The sequence below is a fragment of the Haematobia irritans genome, chromosome 5, assembly GCF_050003625.1.
Source record: "Haematobia irritans isolate KBUSLIRL chromosome 5, ASM5000362v1, whole genome shotgun sequence".
NCBI lineage: Eukaryota > Metazoa > Arthropoda > Insecta > Diptera > Muscidae > Haematobia > Haematobia irritans.
This window is the reverse complement of record NC_134401.1, coordinates 148522489-148540621: the sequence shown is the minus strand read 5'-3', so window position 1 is coordinate 148540621 and position 18133 is coordinate 148522489. Positions and strand designations below refer to the sequence as shown.

Here is an 18133-nt window from a genome sequence, read left to right as displayed (position 1 = left end):
TTTTCTTAAAATTTTATTTCTATAGGAAATTTTGTCAAAATTTTAGTTCTATAGAAAATTTTGTCAAAATTTTATTTCTATAGAAAATTTTTTAAAAATTTTATTTCTATAGATAATTTTGTCAATTTTTTTTTTTTCCAATAGAAAATTTTGTCAAAATTTTACTTCTATAGAAAATTTTATCAAATTTTTATTTTTATAGAATATTTTGACAAAAATTTTTTTCTATAGAAAATTTTATCAAAATTTTATTTTTATATAAAATTTTATCAAAATTTTATTTCCAAAAAATTTTATCAACATTTTATTTCTATAGAAAATTTTGTCAAAATTTTATTTCTATAGAAAATTTTTTAAAAATTTTATTTCTATAGAAAATTTTGTCAAAATTTTATTTTTATAGAAAATTTTTTCAAAATTTGTATTTCTATAAACATTTTTTCAAAATTTTATTTCTATAGAAAATTTTGTCTAAATTTTATTTCTATGGAAAACTTTGTCAACATTTTATTTCAATAGAAAACTTTGTCAAAATTTTATTTCATTAGAAAATTTTCTCAAAATTTTATTTCTATAGGAAATTGTGTCAAAATTTTATTTTTATAGAAAATTTTTTCAAAATTTTATTTCTATAGAAAATTTTGTCAAAATTTTATTTCTATAGAAAACTTTGTCAACATTTTATTTCTATATAAAATTTTGTATTTCTATAAACATTTTTTCAAAATTTTATTTCTATAGAAAATTTTGTCTAAATTTTATTTCTATGGAAAACTTTGTCAACATTTTATTTCAATAGAAAACTTTGTCAAAATTTTATTTCATTAGAAAATTTTCTCAAAATTTTATTTCTATAGGAAATTGTGTCAAAATTTTATTTTTATAGAAAATTTTTTCAAAATTTTATTTCTATAGAAAATTTTGTCAAAATTTTATTTCTATAGAAAACTTTGTCAACATTTTATTTCTATATAAAATTTTGTCAAAATTTTATTTTATAAGAAAAATTTTCTCAAAATTTTATTTCTATAGAAAATTTTCTCAAAATTTTTTTCCATAGGAAATTTTCTCAAAATTTTCTTTTTTTTTAGAAAATTTTCTCAAAATTTTATTTCTATATATTTAATTTTCCTTAAAGACACGTAGAGAAGGAATATGATCACTTTCTGGAGCAAACTGTTATTTTTGGATGGGGAACATGGAAATTTTTTGGAGAAAAAATCTTGTTGTAGAAATCAGATGCATTATTTCCGGAAATCAGATGCATTGGTTGCAACAAACATATTACATGTTTTGCTCTAGTAGGCGATCTTATTCCTTCTCCAGACAATTCCTTTTAGAGATCGTTGCAACGCTTATCATAAATTCGTTGCTTTCCTCGGCGCACCTTTCCCTGTTTCTTCTACTCCTTGGACTGTTAAACCGATAGCTATTGGTTTGTAGAATTTTTTGTAGAAATTTATTATTATAATTTTAATAAATAAATAACAATTATCCCTAAAAAGTCATAACAATTCTAACTACGAATAATCCAGCCAATATTGTTGCTCTCATTTTTTTTAATTCTCACCATATACACACCTACAAAAACACGCACTCAAACTTTGTACTCCCTCAAATGCATAGCCAAAGCTAATACGAGTATGTGTGGGGGTCTCCAAAAAACCGTTGGCTTTATTGATGAACACAAAAATTTCAGGTAATGCTTTGTGTATCAGTTGCTCTGTGTACGCCGGCTAGTAAGTTTATACGATTTGTGGATAAAATAGAAGATCGCTTGTTTCTAATTGGGCAAATATATATTTTTTTGTGCTTTTTGAAAATTCTTCAATAACATAATAGAGTAATCGCATCATCATCATGGTTAATAAAACTCTATGCAATGTTATTGCATATCTAAGTGCAATTTTTTCGGGTATAGCATCAGTATGGGTAATATTTGTCCTAATTGTTGGTTTGGCCACCATGAATGATCCTCCAGAGGAAGGTGAAGGTCCAGAAGATCAAATTACCGGTAAGTATACGTGAAAATTGTTATCTTTTATATTCATCGAGAGATTTTTTTGCGGAACAAAAGAAAATTAATATTGGATTTTTAAAATATAGAACTGAAAATAATTGGCGACAATATTGCATTGCCATTAAATTTGAGTTGCCACTCGAGCCAAAAATAATCTACCAAAATTGGAAGACAATTTTACCAAAAAACTACCAAACAAGAAATATTATTTTGAAAAATGTTATGTTAGTAGAAAATTTTCTAAAAATTTTATTTATATAGACATCTTTGACAACATTTTATTTCTATAGAAAATTTTTGCAAAATTTTATTTTTATAGAAAATTTTTGCAAAATTTTATTTCTATAGAAATTAAAAAATAAAAAACAAACATCTTTGACAACATTTTATTTCTATAGAAAATTTTTGCAAAATTTTATTTCTATAGAAAATTTTGTCCAAATTTTATTTCTATAGAAAAGTTTGTGAATATTTTACTTCTATAGTAAATTTTTGCAAAATTTGATTTCTACAAAAAATTTTGTGAAAATTTTATTTTCAATTAAATTTTTATTAATCAATTAAGGCCCATTTTTGACTACATATTTAAAGAAATACAATTCGTGCGACTTATATATAGATATTTAGTAAACATTTAATTCCAATAGAACAGTTTATTTATATAGAAAATTTTTCCAAATTTTATTTTTATAGAAAATTGTGTGAAAATTTTATTGCTATAGAAAATTTTATCAAAAATTTTATTTCTATAGAAAAATTTGTCAAAGCTTTATTTCTATAGAAATATTTTTAAAATTTTGTAAAATTTTATTTCTACAGAAAATGTTGTCAAAATTTTATTTCTATAAAAAATTTTGTCAAAATGTTATTTCTATAAAAAATTTTGTCAAAATTTTATTTCTATAGATTTCTTTTGTTAAAATTTTATTTTTATTTAATTTTTGTTAAAATTTTACTTCTACATAAAATTTTGTCAAAATTTTATTGGTATAGAAAATTTTGTCAATTTTTTTTTTGTATAAGAAATTTTGTCAACATTTTATTTCTAATGAAAATTTTTCAATATTTTATTTCTATAGAAAGTTTTGTTAAAATTTTATTTCTATAGAAAATTTTTCAATATTTTATTTCTATAGAAAGTTTTGTTAAAATTTTATTTCTATAGAAAATTTTGGTCAAAATTTCATTTCTAAAGAAAATTTTTCAATATTTTATTTCCATACAAAATTTTGTCAAACTTTTATTTCTATAAGAAATTTTGTAAAAATGTTATTACTATAGAAAATTTTTGCAAAATTTTATTGCTATAGAACATTTTTGCAAAATTTTATTGCTATAGAAAATTTTGTCAAAATTTTATTTCTATTAAAAATTTTGTCAACATTTTATTTGTATAAAAAAATTTTGTCAACATTTTATTTCTATAAAAAAATTTTGTCAAAATTTTATTTCTACAGAAAATGTTTCAATATTTTATTTCTATATAGGTTAGGTTAGGTGGCAGCCCGATGTATCAGGCTCACTTAGACTATTCAGTCCATTGTGATACCACATTGGTGAACTTCTCTCTTATCACTGAGTGCTGCCCGATTCCATGTTAAGCTCAATGACAAGGGACCTCGTTTTTATAGCCGAATCCGAACGGCGTTTCAAATTGCACTGAAACCACTTAGGGAAGCTTTGAAACCCTCAGAAATGTCACCAGCATTACGGAGGTGGGATAATCCACCGCTGAAAAACTTTTTGGTGTTCGGTCGAAGCAGGAATCGAACCCACGACCTTGTGTATGCAAGGCGGACATGCTAACCATTGCATCACGGTGGCTCCCATTTCTGTAGAAAGTTTTGTCAAAAATTTGTTTCTATAGAAAATTTTGTCAAAATTTCATTCCTAAGGAAAATTTTTTCAAAATTTTATTTCTATAGACAATTGTGTTAAAATTTCATTGCTATAGAAAATATTATCAAAATTGTATTTCTATAGTAAATTTTATTTCTATTGAAAAATTTGTCAAAGCTTTATTTCTATAGAAATATTTGTAAAATTTTATTTCTATAGAAAATTTTGTCCAAATTTTATTTATATAAAAAATTTTGTCAAAATTTTATTACTATAGAAAATTTTTGCAAAATTTTATTACTAAAGAAAATGTTTGCAAAATTTTATTACTAAAGAAAATTTGTGCAAAATTTTATTTCTATAGAAAATATTGTAAAAATTTTATTTCTATAAAAAATTTTGTCAACATTTAATTTCTATAAAAAAAAATTGTCAAAATTTTATTTCTACAGAAAATTATTTGAAAATTTTATTTTTAAAGAAAGATTTTCAATATTTTATTTCTGTAGAAAGTTTTGTCAAAAATTTGTTTCTATAGAAAATTTTGTCAAAATTTCATTCCTATGGAAAAATTTTCCAAATTTTATTTCTATAGACAATTGTGTTAAAATTTTATTGCTATAGAAAATTTTATCAAAATTTTATTTCTATAGTAAATTTTATTTCTATCGAAAAATTTGTCAAAGCTTTATTTCTATAGAAATATTTGTAATTTTTTTTAAATTTTATTTCTATTGAAAATTTTGTCAAAATTTTATTTCTATAAGAAATTTTGTAAAAATTTTATTACTATAGACAATTTTTGCAAAATTTTATTACTATAGAAAATTTTTGCAAAATTTTATTTCTATAAAAAATTGTGTCAACATTTTATTTCTATAAAAAAATGTTGTCAAAATTTTATTTCTACCGAAAATTTTTTGAAAATTTTATTTTTAAAGAAAATTTTTCAATATTTTATTTCTGTAGAAAGTTTTTTAAAAATTTGTTTCTATAGAAAATTTTGTCAATATTTCATTCCTAAGGAAATTTTTTTTTAAAATTTTATTTCCATAGACAATTGTGTTAAAATTTCATTGCTATAGAAAATATTATTTATTTATTTAATTAAGGTTTTGTATGGGTCCCAACACAGTCTGGTTATATAGACCAGAAAATATTATCAAAATGTTATTTCTATAGTAAATTTTATTTCTATTGAAAATTGTGTCAAACCTTTATTTCTATAGAAATATTTGTGAAATTTTATTTCTTTAGAAAATGTTGTCAAAATTTTATTTCTATAAGAAATTTTGTCAAAATTTTATTACTATAGAAAATTTTTAAAAAATTTTATTTCTATAGAAAAATTTGTCAACATTTTATTTCTTTAAAAAATTTTGTCAACATTTTATTTCTAAAATTATTTGAAAATTTTATTTTTAAAGAAAATTTTTCAATATTTTATATCTGTAGAAAGTTTTGTCAAAAATTTGTTTCTATAGAAAATTTTGTCAAAATTTCATTCCTAAGGAAATTTTTTTCAAAATTTTATTTCTATAGACAATTGTGTTAAAATTTTATTTCTACAGAAAAATTTGTCAAAGCTTTATTTCTATAGAAATATTTGTAAAATTTTATTTCTATAAGAAATTTTGTCAAAATTTTATTTCTGTAGAAAATTTTTGCAAAATTTTATTACTATAGAAAATTTGTGCAAAATTTTATTTCTATAGAAAATTTTGTCAAAATTTTATTTCTATAAAAAATTTTGTAAACATTTTTTTTTATATAAAAGATTTGTCAAATTTTTTTTTCTGTAAAAAAAATTGTCAAAATTTTTTTTCTATAAAAAAATTTGTCAAAATTTTATTTCTACAGAAAATTATTTGAAAATTTTATTTTTAAAAAAAGTTTTCCAATATTTTATTTCTGTAGAAAGTTTTGTCAAAAATTTGTTTCTATTTCATTCCTATGGAAAATTTTTCCAAATTTTATTTTTATAGAAAATTTTATCAAAATTTTATTTCTATAGAAAAATTTGTCAAAGCTTTATTTCTATAGAAATATTTGTAAAATTTTGTAAAATTTTATTTCTAATTATACAATTATTTTTCGAGCTTTATGGACAGATATAGATTAAGGAACATGGTTAATAGAGCCATTGAAAAGAAAACGCCAGATACCAATCTATACACGCCTGGACTGTACATGTTTCGGTTCGGGCGAATGAACCTTTCCACAGCCTTTAGTATAGATCTGGCTGGGAGAGATAACTCAATTTTGGGCCCTTTATGCTAACTCCTTATGGAGAAAACATTTGGGAAATTTCCTCTTACAAATTGAATTATCTTTTCTCCCACTGTACATCATCTTTTCATATAACTTGCGTGATTGCAACAATTCCCAAATTCAAAAAAAAAAAAAAAAAAAAAAAATATATATATATATATATATATATATATATATATATATATATATATATATATATATATATATATATATATATATATATATATATATATATATATATATATATATATATATATATATATATATATATATATATATATATATATATAGCGGAAAAAATAACATTTCTATGAAAAAACAACACAGAAAATTTTGGTGGAAAAAAAATTACAAATAATTTTTATTTGAATTTTAAAAAATTTCAATAGAAATATTTTTGTTTCCAAAAACTTTTTAAACAAGGAAACAAGGAAAATTTTTTCAAAATTTTATTTCTATAGACAATTGTGTTAAAATTTCTTTGCTATAGAAAATATTATCAAAATTGTATTTCTAAAGTAAATTTTATTTCTATTGAAAAATTTGTCAAAGCTTTATTTCTATAGAAATATTTTTAAATTTTTTTAAAATTTTATTTCTATTGAAAATTTTGTCAAAATTTTATTTCTATAAGAAATTTTGTAAAAATTTTATTACTATAGACAATTTTTGCAAAATTTTATTACTATAGAAAATTTTTGCAAAATTTTATTGCTATAGAAAAATTTATCAAAATTTTATTTCTATAAAAAATTGTGTCAACATTTTATTTCTATAAAAAAATGTTGTCAAAATTTTATTTCTACAGAAAATTTTTTGAAAATTTTATTTTTAAAGAAAATTTTTCAATATTTTATTTCTGTAGAAAGTTTTTTCAAAAATTTGTTTCTATAGAAAATTTTGTCAATATTTCATTCCTAAGGAATTTTTTTTTTAAATTTTATTTCCATAGACAATTTTGTTAAAATTTCATTGCTATAGAAAATATTATCAAAATGTTATTTCTGTAGTAAATTTTATTTCTATTGAAAATTGTGTCAAACCTTTATTTCTATAGAAATATTTGTAAAATTTTGTAAAATTTTATTTCTTTAGAAAATGTTGTCAAAATTTTATTTCTATAAGAAATTTTGTCAAAATTTTATTACTATAGAAAATTTTTGCAAAATTTTATTACTATAGAAAATTTTTACAAAATTTTATTTCTATAGAAAAATTTGTCAACATTTTATTTCTTTAAAAAATTTTGTCAACATTTTATTTCTATAAAAAAATATTGTCAAAATTTTATTTCTATAAAACAATTTTGTCAAAATTTTATTTCTACAGAAAATTATTTGAAAATTTTATTTTTAAAGAAAATTTTTCAATATTTTATTTCTGTAGAAAGTTTTGTCAAAAATTTGTTTCTATAGAAAATTTTGTCAAAATTTCATTCCTAAGGAAATTTTTTTTTCAAAATTTTATTTCTATTTTATTTCTACAGAAAAATTTGTCAAAGCTTTATTTCTATAGAAATATTTTGTAAAATTTTATTTCTATAAGAAATTTTGTCAAAATTTTATTACTGTAGAAAATTTTTGCAAAATTTTATTACTGTAGAAAATTTGTGCAAAATTTTATTTCTATAAAAAATTTTGTAAACATTTTTTTTCTATAAAAAAAGTTGTCAAAAATTTTTTTTCTATAAAGAAATTGTCAAAATTGTTTTTTCTATAAAAAAATTTGTCAAAATTTTATTTCTACAGAAAATTATTTGAAAATTTTATTTTTAATGAAAGTTTTCCAATATTTTATTTCTGTAGAAAGTTTTGTCAAAAATTTGTTTCTATAGAAAATGTGGTCAAAATTTCATTCCTATGGAAAATTTTTCCAAATTTTATTTTTATAGACAATTGTGTTAAAATTTTATTGCTATAGAAAATTTTATCAAAATTTTATTTCTATAGAAAAATTTGTCAAAGCTTTATTTCTATAGAAATATTTGTAAAATTTTGTAAAATTTTATTTCTACAGAAAATGTTGTCAAAATTTTATTTCTATAAAAAATTTTGTCAAAATATTATTTCTATAAAAAATTTTGTCAAAATTTTATTTCTATAGATTTCTTTTGTTAAAATTTTATTTTTATTTAAATTCAATATATAATTATATATTCAATATATAATTTATCTCTTCTTCTTTTAGGAACTGACATGGCCTTCTATTCAGTTAATGTTGTGGTAACTGTGGCTATATTTGTGGCATCCGTTTTCCTAATTATTGGCATTAAAAGGGTATGTATTACGAGGGGTATGATCAGCCTCATTATAATCCTTGCTTTCATTATATCATATGGATTAATGTATTATTTTCAATTATATATTCTAGGATCGTCATAAGTTTGTTGCTCCCTGGGTTTATATTATTGCCATAGGTGTTGTTGTCAGTATAATTGGATTGATTGTCGATCATAACGAATGGTTATCAGAAGTCATTGCTATTGGTAAGTTATATAAATTTAATTGTTGAATTTTCTGGATAAAGTAATGTGCCACTCTTTTTCAAATGAGTGTGCGACCTTTCATGGCTTGTGACACTTTTTGTGACCCATTCTAGAAATTCTCAACGGTAACGCTACCTTCACCATAGGATGGGCGATATATTAACTTTGTTATTCCGTTTGCATTAAATGGGCCTATTAGTATTAGACCCCACAGTGTACATATATATTGAGTCGATTTTGCAATGTTCGTCCGTCCCTCTGTTGAAGTCACGCTAACTTCCAAACCAAAGAACTTGAAACTTTGTATAAGTAGTTGTATCTGCAATACGACCTACACCAAGGTTGGATTGCAGGTATTGCAAATGGGCCATATCGGACCAGACTTTCAGGTATAGCCACCATATAAACCGACCCCCAGATTTGACTTTCTTAGGCTCTTGGAAGAGCAAATTTCATCTGATTCGATTGAAATTTCCTACGTAATGTAAATAAACGAGGGTTGATTTTTATATAATATTAATAAAATCGCTATTTTTTCCATAATATTCCATATTATTTTCGGTAACCATGCATATATTTGTCAAGAAAATAACATGGTTGCGACAAAAATATTTCATGTTTACCATCAAAGAATAAACTTTTCCTCTTGAAAAATATTTGCGGTGATTTTTGTTTGAGTGTATGCTCTACTACTGCCTTCTTAATTAGGAATTCACATGAGTCCATATGGAAACATTTGCCAAAAAACAAAAACATAAATAATAAAAAACTAACCAAAGACTATCGTTGTGTTCTATGCTGTTGCGAAAAATTGTGGTTCGCACCCTCAAAAAACAAAAAAACAAAATAAAATTAAAACCAAAAATTGCAAATGATGTCATTGATGAAATAGAGAAGCTATACAATATATGCAAGACTATCGCTTTTTTATTTGTTTGAATTTCAGAATGCGAACTGATGAATCTAATTGAGTTATTAAGCTGCTTGTTCACCACTTGTTATTGGACCATATAAACATTGTTGTATGGGGCCAGATGTTGTCTACAAGCAAAAGAAAAATTTGGGCTATGAATCAGATGAGTAGCCCCCCCACAAAAAAAAACAAAAACTGTCTACTCTCACAGTTGTAAGCAATCCAATTGAAGTACATTGATGTGGAGACTATTTTGACATAACTTCAAATGTTGTCAAAATAACAAATTAAAATGGGAAGGGTCAGAGATAGGGTCATGCGACGAATGACGGGAAAGAGGTCTATTATTACAATAGAAAAAAAAGTTATATATAAAAGTGAAAACTATTTTTACGGCATTTTGTTTTACATGAACAACACCTCATTTAAAATTAGTATACAGGGAGTCTGGTATATAATGAAATTATTATTATTTTTTTTGTCAAAGTTTTCTTTCTATAGAAAATTTTGTCAAAATTTTATATTTATATTATTTTTATTTTTTGTATAAATGTTGTTAAAATTTAATTTCTATAGAAAATTTTGTTAAAGTTTTATTTTTAAAGTTTTATTTTTATTTATATTGTCAAAATTTTATTTCTTTAGAAAATTTTGTCAAAATTTTATTTCTATAGAAAATTATGTCAATTTTTTTTATAGAAAATTTTGTCAAAATTTTATTTCTATAGAAAATTTTGTAAAAATTTTATTTTTATAGAAAATTTTGTCAAAATTTTGTTTGTAAAGAAAATTTTGTTAAAATTTTATTTCTATAGAAAATTTTGTCAAAACTTTATTTCTTTAGAAAATTTTGTCAAAATTTTGATTCTGTAGAAAATTTTGTCAAAAGTTGTTTCTATAGAAAATTTTGTCAAATTTTTATTTTAATAGAAAATTTTGTCAAAATTTTGTTTCTATAGAAAGTTTTGTCAAAACTTTATTTCTTTAGAAAATTTTGTCAAAATTTTATTTCTAAAGAAAATTTTGTCAAAAATTTATTTCTATAGGAAATGTTATAAAATTTTTTTTTCTATAGAAAATGTTGTCAAAATTTTATTTTTAATAGAAAATTTCGCCAAATTTTAATATTTATATTATTTTTATGTAAAAAATGTTGTTTAAATTTTATTTCTATAGAAAATTTTGTTAAAGGTTTATTTTTATAGAAAATGTTGTCAAAATTTTATATTTATGTTATTTTTATGTACAAAATGTTGTTAAAATTTTATTTCTATAGAAAATTTTGTTAATGGTTTATTTTTATAGAAAATGTTGTCAAAATTTTATTTCTATAGAAAATTATGTCAAAACTTAATTTCTATGGAAAATTATGTCAACATTTTTTTCTATAGAGAATTTTGTCAAAATTTTATTTCTATAGAAAATTTTGTAAAAATTTTATTTTTATAGAAAATTTTGTCAAAATTTTGTTTGTAAAGAAAATTTTGTTAACATTTTATTTCTATCGAAAATTTTGTCAAAATTTTATTTTTATCGAAAATTTTGTCAAAATTTTTTTTAAATTTTTTTCAAAATTTTATTTCTATAGAAAATTATGTCAAAACTTTATTTCTATAGAAAATTATGTCAAAATGTTTTATTTCTATAGAAAATTATATCAAAACTTTATTTCTTAGAAAATTTTGTCAAAATTTTATATTTATATTATTTTTATGTACAAAATGTTGTTAAAATTTTATTTTTATAGAAAATTTTGTAAAAATTTTATTTTTATAGAAAATTTTGTAAAAAATTTATTTTTATAGAAAATTTTGTAAAAATTTTATTTTTATAGAAAATTTTGTCAAAATTTTGTTTCTATAGAAGATTTTGTCAAAAGTTGTTTCTATAGAAAATTTTGTCAAAATTTTATTTTAATAGAAAATTTTGTCAAAATTTTGTTTCTATAGAAAATTTTGTCAAAAATTTATTACTATAGAAACTTTGTCAAAAATTATATCTATAGAAAATTTTCTCAAATTTTATTTGTAAAGAAAATTTTGTCAAAATTTTATTTGTAAAGAAAATTTTGTCAACATTTTATTTGTAAAGAAAATTTTGTCAAAATTTTATTTGTAAAGAAAATTTTGTCAAAATTTTATTTCTATAGAAAATTTTGTCAAAACTTTAGTTCTTTAGAAAATTTTGTCAAAATTTTATTTCTATTGAAAATTTTGTCAAAAATTTTTTTCTTTAGAAAATGTTGACAGATATTTATTTCTATAGAAATTTATGGCAAAATATTATTCCTATAGAAAATATTGGTACGATTTTATTTCTAAAGAAATTTTCTTAAAATTTGTATTTCTATAGAATGTTTTTTTCAAAATTTTAGGACATTTTATCAAAATTATATTTCTATACAAAATTTTGTCAAAAATTTATTTCCATAGGAAATGTTGTCCAAATTTTATTTCTTTAGAAAATGTTGACAAATTTTTATTTCTATAGCAAATTTTGGCAAAATTTTATTCCTATCGAAAATATTGGTACAATTTTATTTCTTAGAAAATATTGGTACAATTTTATTTCTATAGATTTTTTTTTTAAATTTTTATTTCCATAGAATGTTTTTTTTTTAAATTTTAGAAAATTTTATAAAAATTTTATTTCTATAAAACATTTTGTCAGAATTTTATTTCCTTAGAAAATTTTTCAAAATTGTATTTCTATAGAAAGCTTTATCAAATTTTTATTTCTATAGAAAGCGTTATCAAAATTTTATTTCGATAGAACATTTTGTCAACATTGTTTATAAGCTTACCAAGCAAAATGCTTTTGTAAGATTATAAACAATAATATGAACTATTACTTGAATAAATCTATCAAATGTCAGAGGAGTGGTTTAGAACCGATGACATTAAATTTTAATTGCCTACACTCCCTCCACAAACACTTGCGGATATCCATTGCGTATTTTTGACTTCCCATTGTAAAACCCCTCCCAAAGATGTTTTTTATATTAACTGCACAGGCAGTTCCAATTTTTCGCTTTGGTCATATTTTTAATGGGAAATTAATTTTTTTTTGGTTTTAAATGGGATAAAAGCAGTTTAAGAATTAATAAAATGGTTTATTTAATTAATTCTTTTTATTTAAATTTTGCCGAATAACATGTTAAATCCATTCTAGAAAAATTGCAAATTTTTGAAAATATTTGAGATCTAACGTTCCAGACGAGCATTAGAATGCATTAAAAATCATAAAAAAATTTTAAAAATTATTTATTTGTTAAAATATCACAAAATTTCTTAATTCACAACCAAAACACTGAATTCGCATTACACATTAAGAAGTGTTGAAAATTCAGTGCAACGGATGGTGGACATCCGTTCTATGACAAGCCCATGTTAAATTCATCGCTTCTGCGCAAATTTTGCACCATTTTCGGATCCAAAAAGAACTTTTTCACTACTTTTTTTGGTCACGCTTTTGTTTGCTGGGAAGTAAACTTAAACGGGGGCTCGCCAACCGACAATCGCTATGATTGTATTTAAACACTTGGTATAAAAACCAATGCCATTAACATATTTTAAGAATTAATTAAGAAAAAATACATTAATTAATAAACATTAATAAATTTATTGTTAAAAAAAAATAATAAAACAATTCACTTTTTCTTCTCTTGCAGTCATCCAAATTGCTTTCTGGTATCCCATTTTTGCTATCTATCGCGAATTGCGTAAAGCTCCCGCCAATCAAAATGTTGCCTATAATGCCTGTCCAACTAATGTGCCTGGTGGTGGTGGTTATGGATATCCACAATCGAATGTCTACAATACCCAAGCCCAGCCGGTCTATCCAAATTTAACCAATTACCAACAAAAACAATAAACGATTAAAAAACAACAACAACTAAAAAAACCAACACAAACCAAAATTCTATAAAATGACGTCATTTCGAATGATGGTGAAGAAGCAACAAGAGATACACGAACTCTCTCCCGCTCTCTGTACGATGTCTCTCCCTACTCTAACTAAGAAGAATACTCAGTTGAAATGAATGACAACATTGTACCAGGCATACAATAGGGCCTAATATGCATACATATATGCATTAATAATACCAAAATATATTTTTATATATAAGCTAAAAATTGATAACAATTTTAATTTACCCCGCAGAAGGCTAGACATTTGAAATTGGCAAAAAAACTGAAACCAAGAATTTATATTTAATTTTGTAATTCTAGCCTTTATTCGTGTCCATCGAGTTGTTAAATTCTAAATTACTCGAATCGACGGACATCTATTTTACTTTCGAATATACAAAATCGAACTGCCAAAATTGTGTGATACATCTACCGGGTAGATATTCATAATCAAGTTTGGCCATCATTGAATCTACCTCAGTTATTTTTTATGCATTTTATTCATAATATTTAATTGTATTTTACATTTATATATTGTCTATTTATGTACATTTATTGTTTTGTAATTAAATGTTAAATAAAATAAACATTTATTTGAACTTTTATTTATTTCAAATAGGGTGTATCGCCGAAAACGGTGACCAAACACGGTTGCCACAGGTGGTCGAATTCTACCACAAATGGTAGATTTTTTACTGTTTGGTAGATTGGTAGAAATTTTGATTTTTTGGTAGATTTTGCTAAATATTCCCCTCCAAACATTTTTTAACAATTTTTTTTTGGAAATAAAATTTTGAGAAAATTTTCTATAGAAATAAAATTTTGAGAAAATTTTCTATAGAAATACAATTTTGAGAAAATTTTCTATAGAAATAAAATTTTGATAAAATCTTCTATAGAATTAAAATTTTGAAAAAATAAAAAAAAAATTTCTATGAAATAAAATTTTGATAATTTTTTTTTAGATTTAAAAGTTTAACGAACTTTTCTATAGGAATACAATTTTGACAAAATTTTCTACACTCCAAAAAAAGTGCACTCTCTTTTTCACTAAAGCGAATTTAACTTTATTTTAGTTCCCGGAATAATTATGTTTGGAGAAAGTTTCCTTTACTGTAATATTTTTTTGCGTACTTTAATTAAATTAATAAAAAAAACGGGGAAAAAATATACACAAATTATATATAAAGATTTACTAAATTCGTATTTCTCACAACATAGTTCATTATTTCTTTTGTATTTTGTAATTTTACCAAAAATGCGTCCATCATGAACTTCGTATGTCACTAAAGACATTCTTGCATTTTTTAACTCCAATTTTTTTTTCAAACTACAAAATTTTCTTTAACAAGTGAAAAAAAAAATAATTATATCTAATAATTGTTCTTGAAAATTTTTACTTATTTTTGTGATATTGTCGTGATACCAGCGCTTGTAATACTGTTTTGTTGAAATTTTCTAAAAATATTTAAAATTTTCTAAAATTAAAAAAAAAGTTTTCTTCCTGTTCGTGGTGACAATTTTCTATATCAATGACATTTTGACGAAATTTTCTGTAGAAATAAAATGTGGAGACAATTTTCTATATGAATGAAATTTTGACAAAATTTTCAGTAGGAATAAAATTTTGGCAAAATTTTTTGTTGCAATAAAATTTTGGCAAAATTTTCTATAGGTAACATTTTGAGAAAATTTTCTATAGAAATAAAATTTTGAGAAAATTTTCTATAGAAATACAATTTTGAGAAAATTTTCTATAGAAATAAAATTTTGATAAAATCTTCTATAGAATTAAAATTTTGAAAAAATAAAAAAAAAATTTTCTATGAAATAAAATTTTGATAATTTTTTTTTTAGATTTAACATTTTAACGAACTTTTCTATAGGAATAAAATTTTGACAAAATTTTCCACACTCTAAAAAAAGAAAGTGAACTCTCTTTTTCACTAAAGCGAATTTAACTTTATTTTAGTTCACGGAATTATTATGTTTGGAGAAAGTTTCCTTTACTGTAATAATTTTTTGCGTACTTTAGTTAAATGAACTAAAAAACGGGGAAAAAATTATACACAAATTATATATAAAGATTTACTAAATTCGTATTTCTCACAACATAGTTCATTATTTCTTTTGTATTTTGTAATTTTACCATAAATGCGTCCATCATGAACTTCGTATGTCACTAAAGACATTCTTGCATTTTTTAACTCCAATTTTTTTTTTTTCAAACTACAAAATTTTCTTTAACAAGTGAAAAAAAAATTAATTATGTCTAATAAATTTTCTTGAAAATTTTTACTTATTTTTGTGATATTGTCGTGATACCAGCGCTTGTAATACTGTTTTGTTGAAATTTTCTAAAAATATTTAAAATTTTCTAAAATTAAAAAAAAAAGTTTTCTTCCTGTTCGTGGTGACAATTTTCTATATCAATGACATTTTGACGAAATTTTCTGTAGAAATAAAATGTGGAGACAATTTTCTATATGAATGAAATTTTGACAAAATTTTCTGTAGGAATAAAATTTTGGCAAAATTTTCTATAGGTAACATTTTGACAAAATTTTTCTTTAGAAATAAAATTTTGACAAAATTTTCTATAGAAATAAAATTTTGACAAAATTTTTCTTTAGAAATAAAATTTTGACAACATTTTCTATAGAAATAAAATTTGGAGAAAATTTTCTATTGAAATAAAATTTTGACACAAATTTCTATAGAAATAAAGGGAGCCACCGTGGTGCATGTCCACCTTGTATACACAGGGTCGAACCCAGTTTCGACCCTCGCCGTTCGGACTCGGCTATAACATAGAATAGGGCAGCACTCAGTGATAAGAGAGAAGTTCACCACTGTTGTGTCACAATGGACTGAACAGTCCAAGTGAGCCAGAAATATCGGGCTATCACTATATCTAACCTAACATAACCTTTTTCTTCTTTAAAAATTAAATTTTGACAAAATTTTCTATAGAAATAAAATTTTGACAAAATTTCCTATGAAAAAATTTGTTCTTTATTTATTTTCTACTTTAAAAATAAAAATTTGACAAAATTTTCTATAGAAATCAAATTTTGACACAATTTTCTATAGAAATAAAATGTTGAAAAAATTTTCTATAGAAATAAAAATTTGCCAAAATTTTCTATAGAAATAAAATTTTGACAAAATTTTTTGTAGAAATAAAAATTTGACAAAATTTTTTGTAGAAATAAAATTCTGAGAAAATTTTCTATGAAAATAAAATTTTTGCCAAAATTTTCTATAGAAATAAAATTTTGACAAAATTTTCTATAGAAATAAAATTTTGAGAAAATTTTCTATGAACATAAAATTTTGGGAAAATTTTCTATAGAAATAAAATTTTCACAAATTTTTCTATAGGAATAAAATTTTGACAAATTTTTTTGTAGAAATAAAATTTTGAGAAAATTTTCTATGAAAATAAAATTTTTGCAAAATTTTCTATAGAAATAAAATTTGGACAAAATTTTCTATAGAAATAAAATTTTCACAAATTTTTCGATAGGAATAAAATTTTGACAAAATTTTTTGTAAAGTGTGGTTAAATTGTAAGGGCCGATGTTGTTTTTTCCGAATTTTATTTGACATTTCTCTATTTCAGACTTATTCAATTTGAACCGTGGAGAGATAGACAATCCAACACCCAGAAAAAAGTGTCTTCGAAACTAAAGGAAAAAATGTTAATCAATTTAGTTTAGCCATTTTATTTCCATTCAGTTAAATTTTTGTGTCAAATAATAAAATTTACTTGTTTCAGTAAAAAAATCCTAAACTGAAAGCAGGAATAGTTCATTAACTAGAATGTAATTTTACTAATACTGTTTTCTTCGCTGGGTATAAGAATTTACTACTGAACAAGAAAATTTTATTCACTGATAACAAAGCATTCGTAAAAATAAACAAAACCCGAACTAAAACCAAGTTTCCTCCAATTTAGTAAAGTTTCTTATAAAATGATAAATTTATTTATTTATATTCCTACTACGAGGTATTCAATCCTTTCAAAACTTAATGGAACACACTTATGAGAATATAGGAAAATTTCCTACATTTCTTTTATCTACCTGGTATCGATACCTGTTATCGATATGTTTGCGCGTGGGTTGTTTTTTAGTTGGAATCGCGTTGTTATGGTATACGGAGAGATTGTTAAAAAATAATATAGTAAAATAATATAATAAAAAAACAAATAAAATATATAAAATATTTGTTATTTTAAATTAGTGAGCAAAAATTTCGTTTTTTGAAAATTGGTTTATAAAAAAAGAAAACACCAGCAGAATAACATCCCTTCATTCGACTTCATTTTGGAATCTTCGATTATCAGGTAATATTCAGCGACGCTAACCTTTTGTGAAAAAATTGGTTTAGGATTTTTTGTTTATATTTGTAGGTATTGAAATTGTAAAAGGTGGACCAAATTGCCAGGCAGCAACTTATTCAAAGTGAAAAGTACTAGAAGAAGAAAAAATGTGTTTTAACAGTCAATGTTGTTGATTCTAAATAAATATATTTAATATATTAATAAAACATGTCTTTTATTGAATAAAAATTGCCTATATAAATAAATTGCCTATATAAATAAATGAAAAAAAGTTCCATAAAATCATTCCATATATGAATTCAATTCACTTAAATTTTTTCATTCTGTAGTATAGTGGTACATAAAT

General features: G+C 22.1%; 1 protein-coding gene across 1 annotated transcript; it reads left to right on the top strand.

Annotated features, from left to right (window-relative positions):
- The first annotated feature begins 1730 nt into the window (after positions 1-1730).
- LOC142241011 (uncharacterized) lies at positions 1731-13921 on the top strand. Its single transcript, XM_075312755.1, has 4 exons — positions 1731-2014; positions 8318-8406; positions 8501-8615; positions 13199-13921. Exons 1-4 carry the CDS (start codon positions 1861-1863, stop codon positions 13399-13401), a joined length of 561 nt encoding a protein of 186 aa, XP_075168870.1. The 5' UTR covers positions 1731-1860; the 3' UTR covers positions 13402-13921.
- The last annotated feature ends 4212 nt before the right edge of the window (positions 13922-18133 follow it).

Excerpts from the sequence above, each read along its gene's own strand:
- LOC142241011 (XM_075312755.1), top strand. The coding sequence starts at position 1,861 with ATGGTTAATAAAACTCTATGCAATGTTATTGCATATCTAAGTGCAATT. Across the intron at positions 8,407-8,500 it reads TAATTATTGGCATTAAAAGG|GATCGTCATAAGTTTGTTGC; the intron begins GTATGTATTACG and ends TATATATTCTAG. Across the intron at positions 8,616-13,198 it reads ATCAGAAGTCATTGCTATTG|TCATCCAAATTGCTTTCTGG; the intron begins GTAAGTTATATA and ends CTTCTCTTGCAG.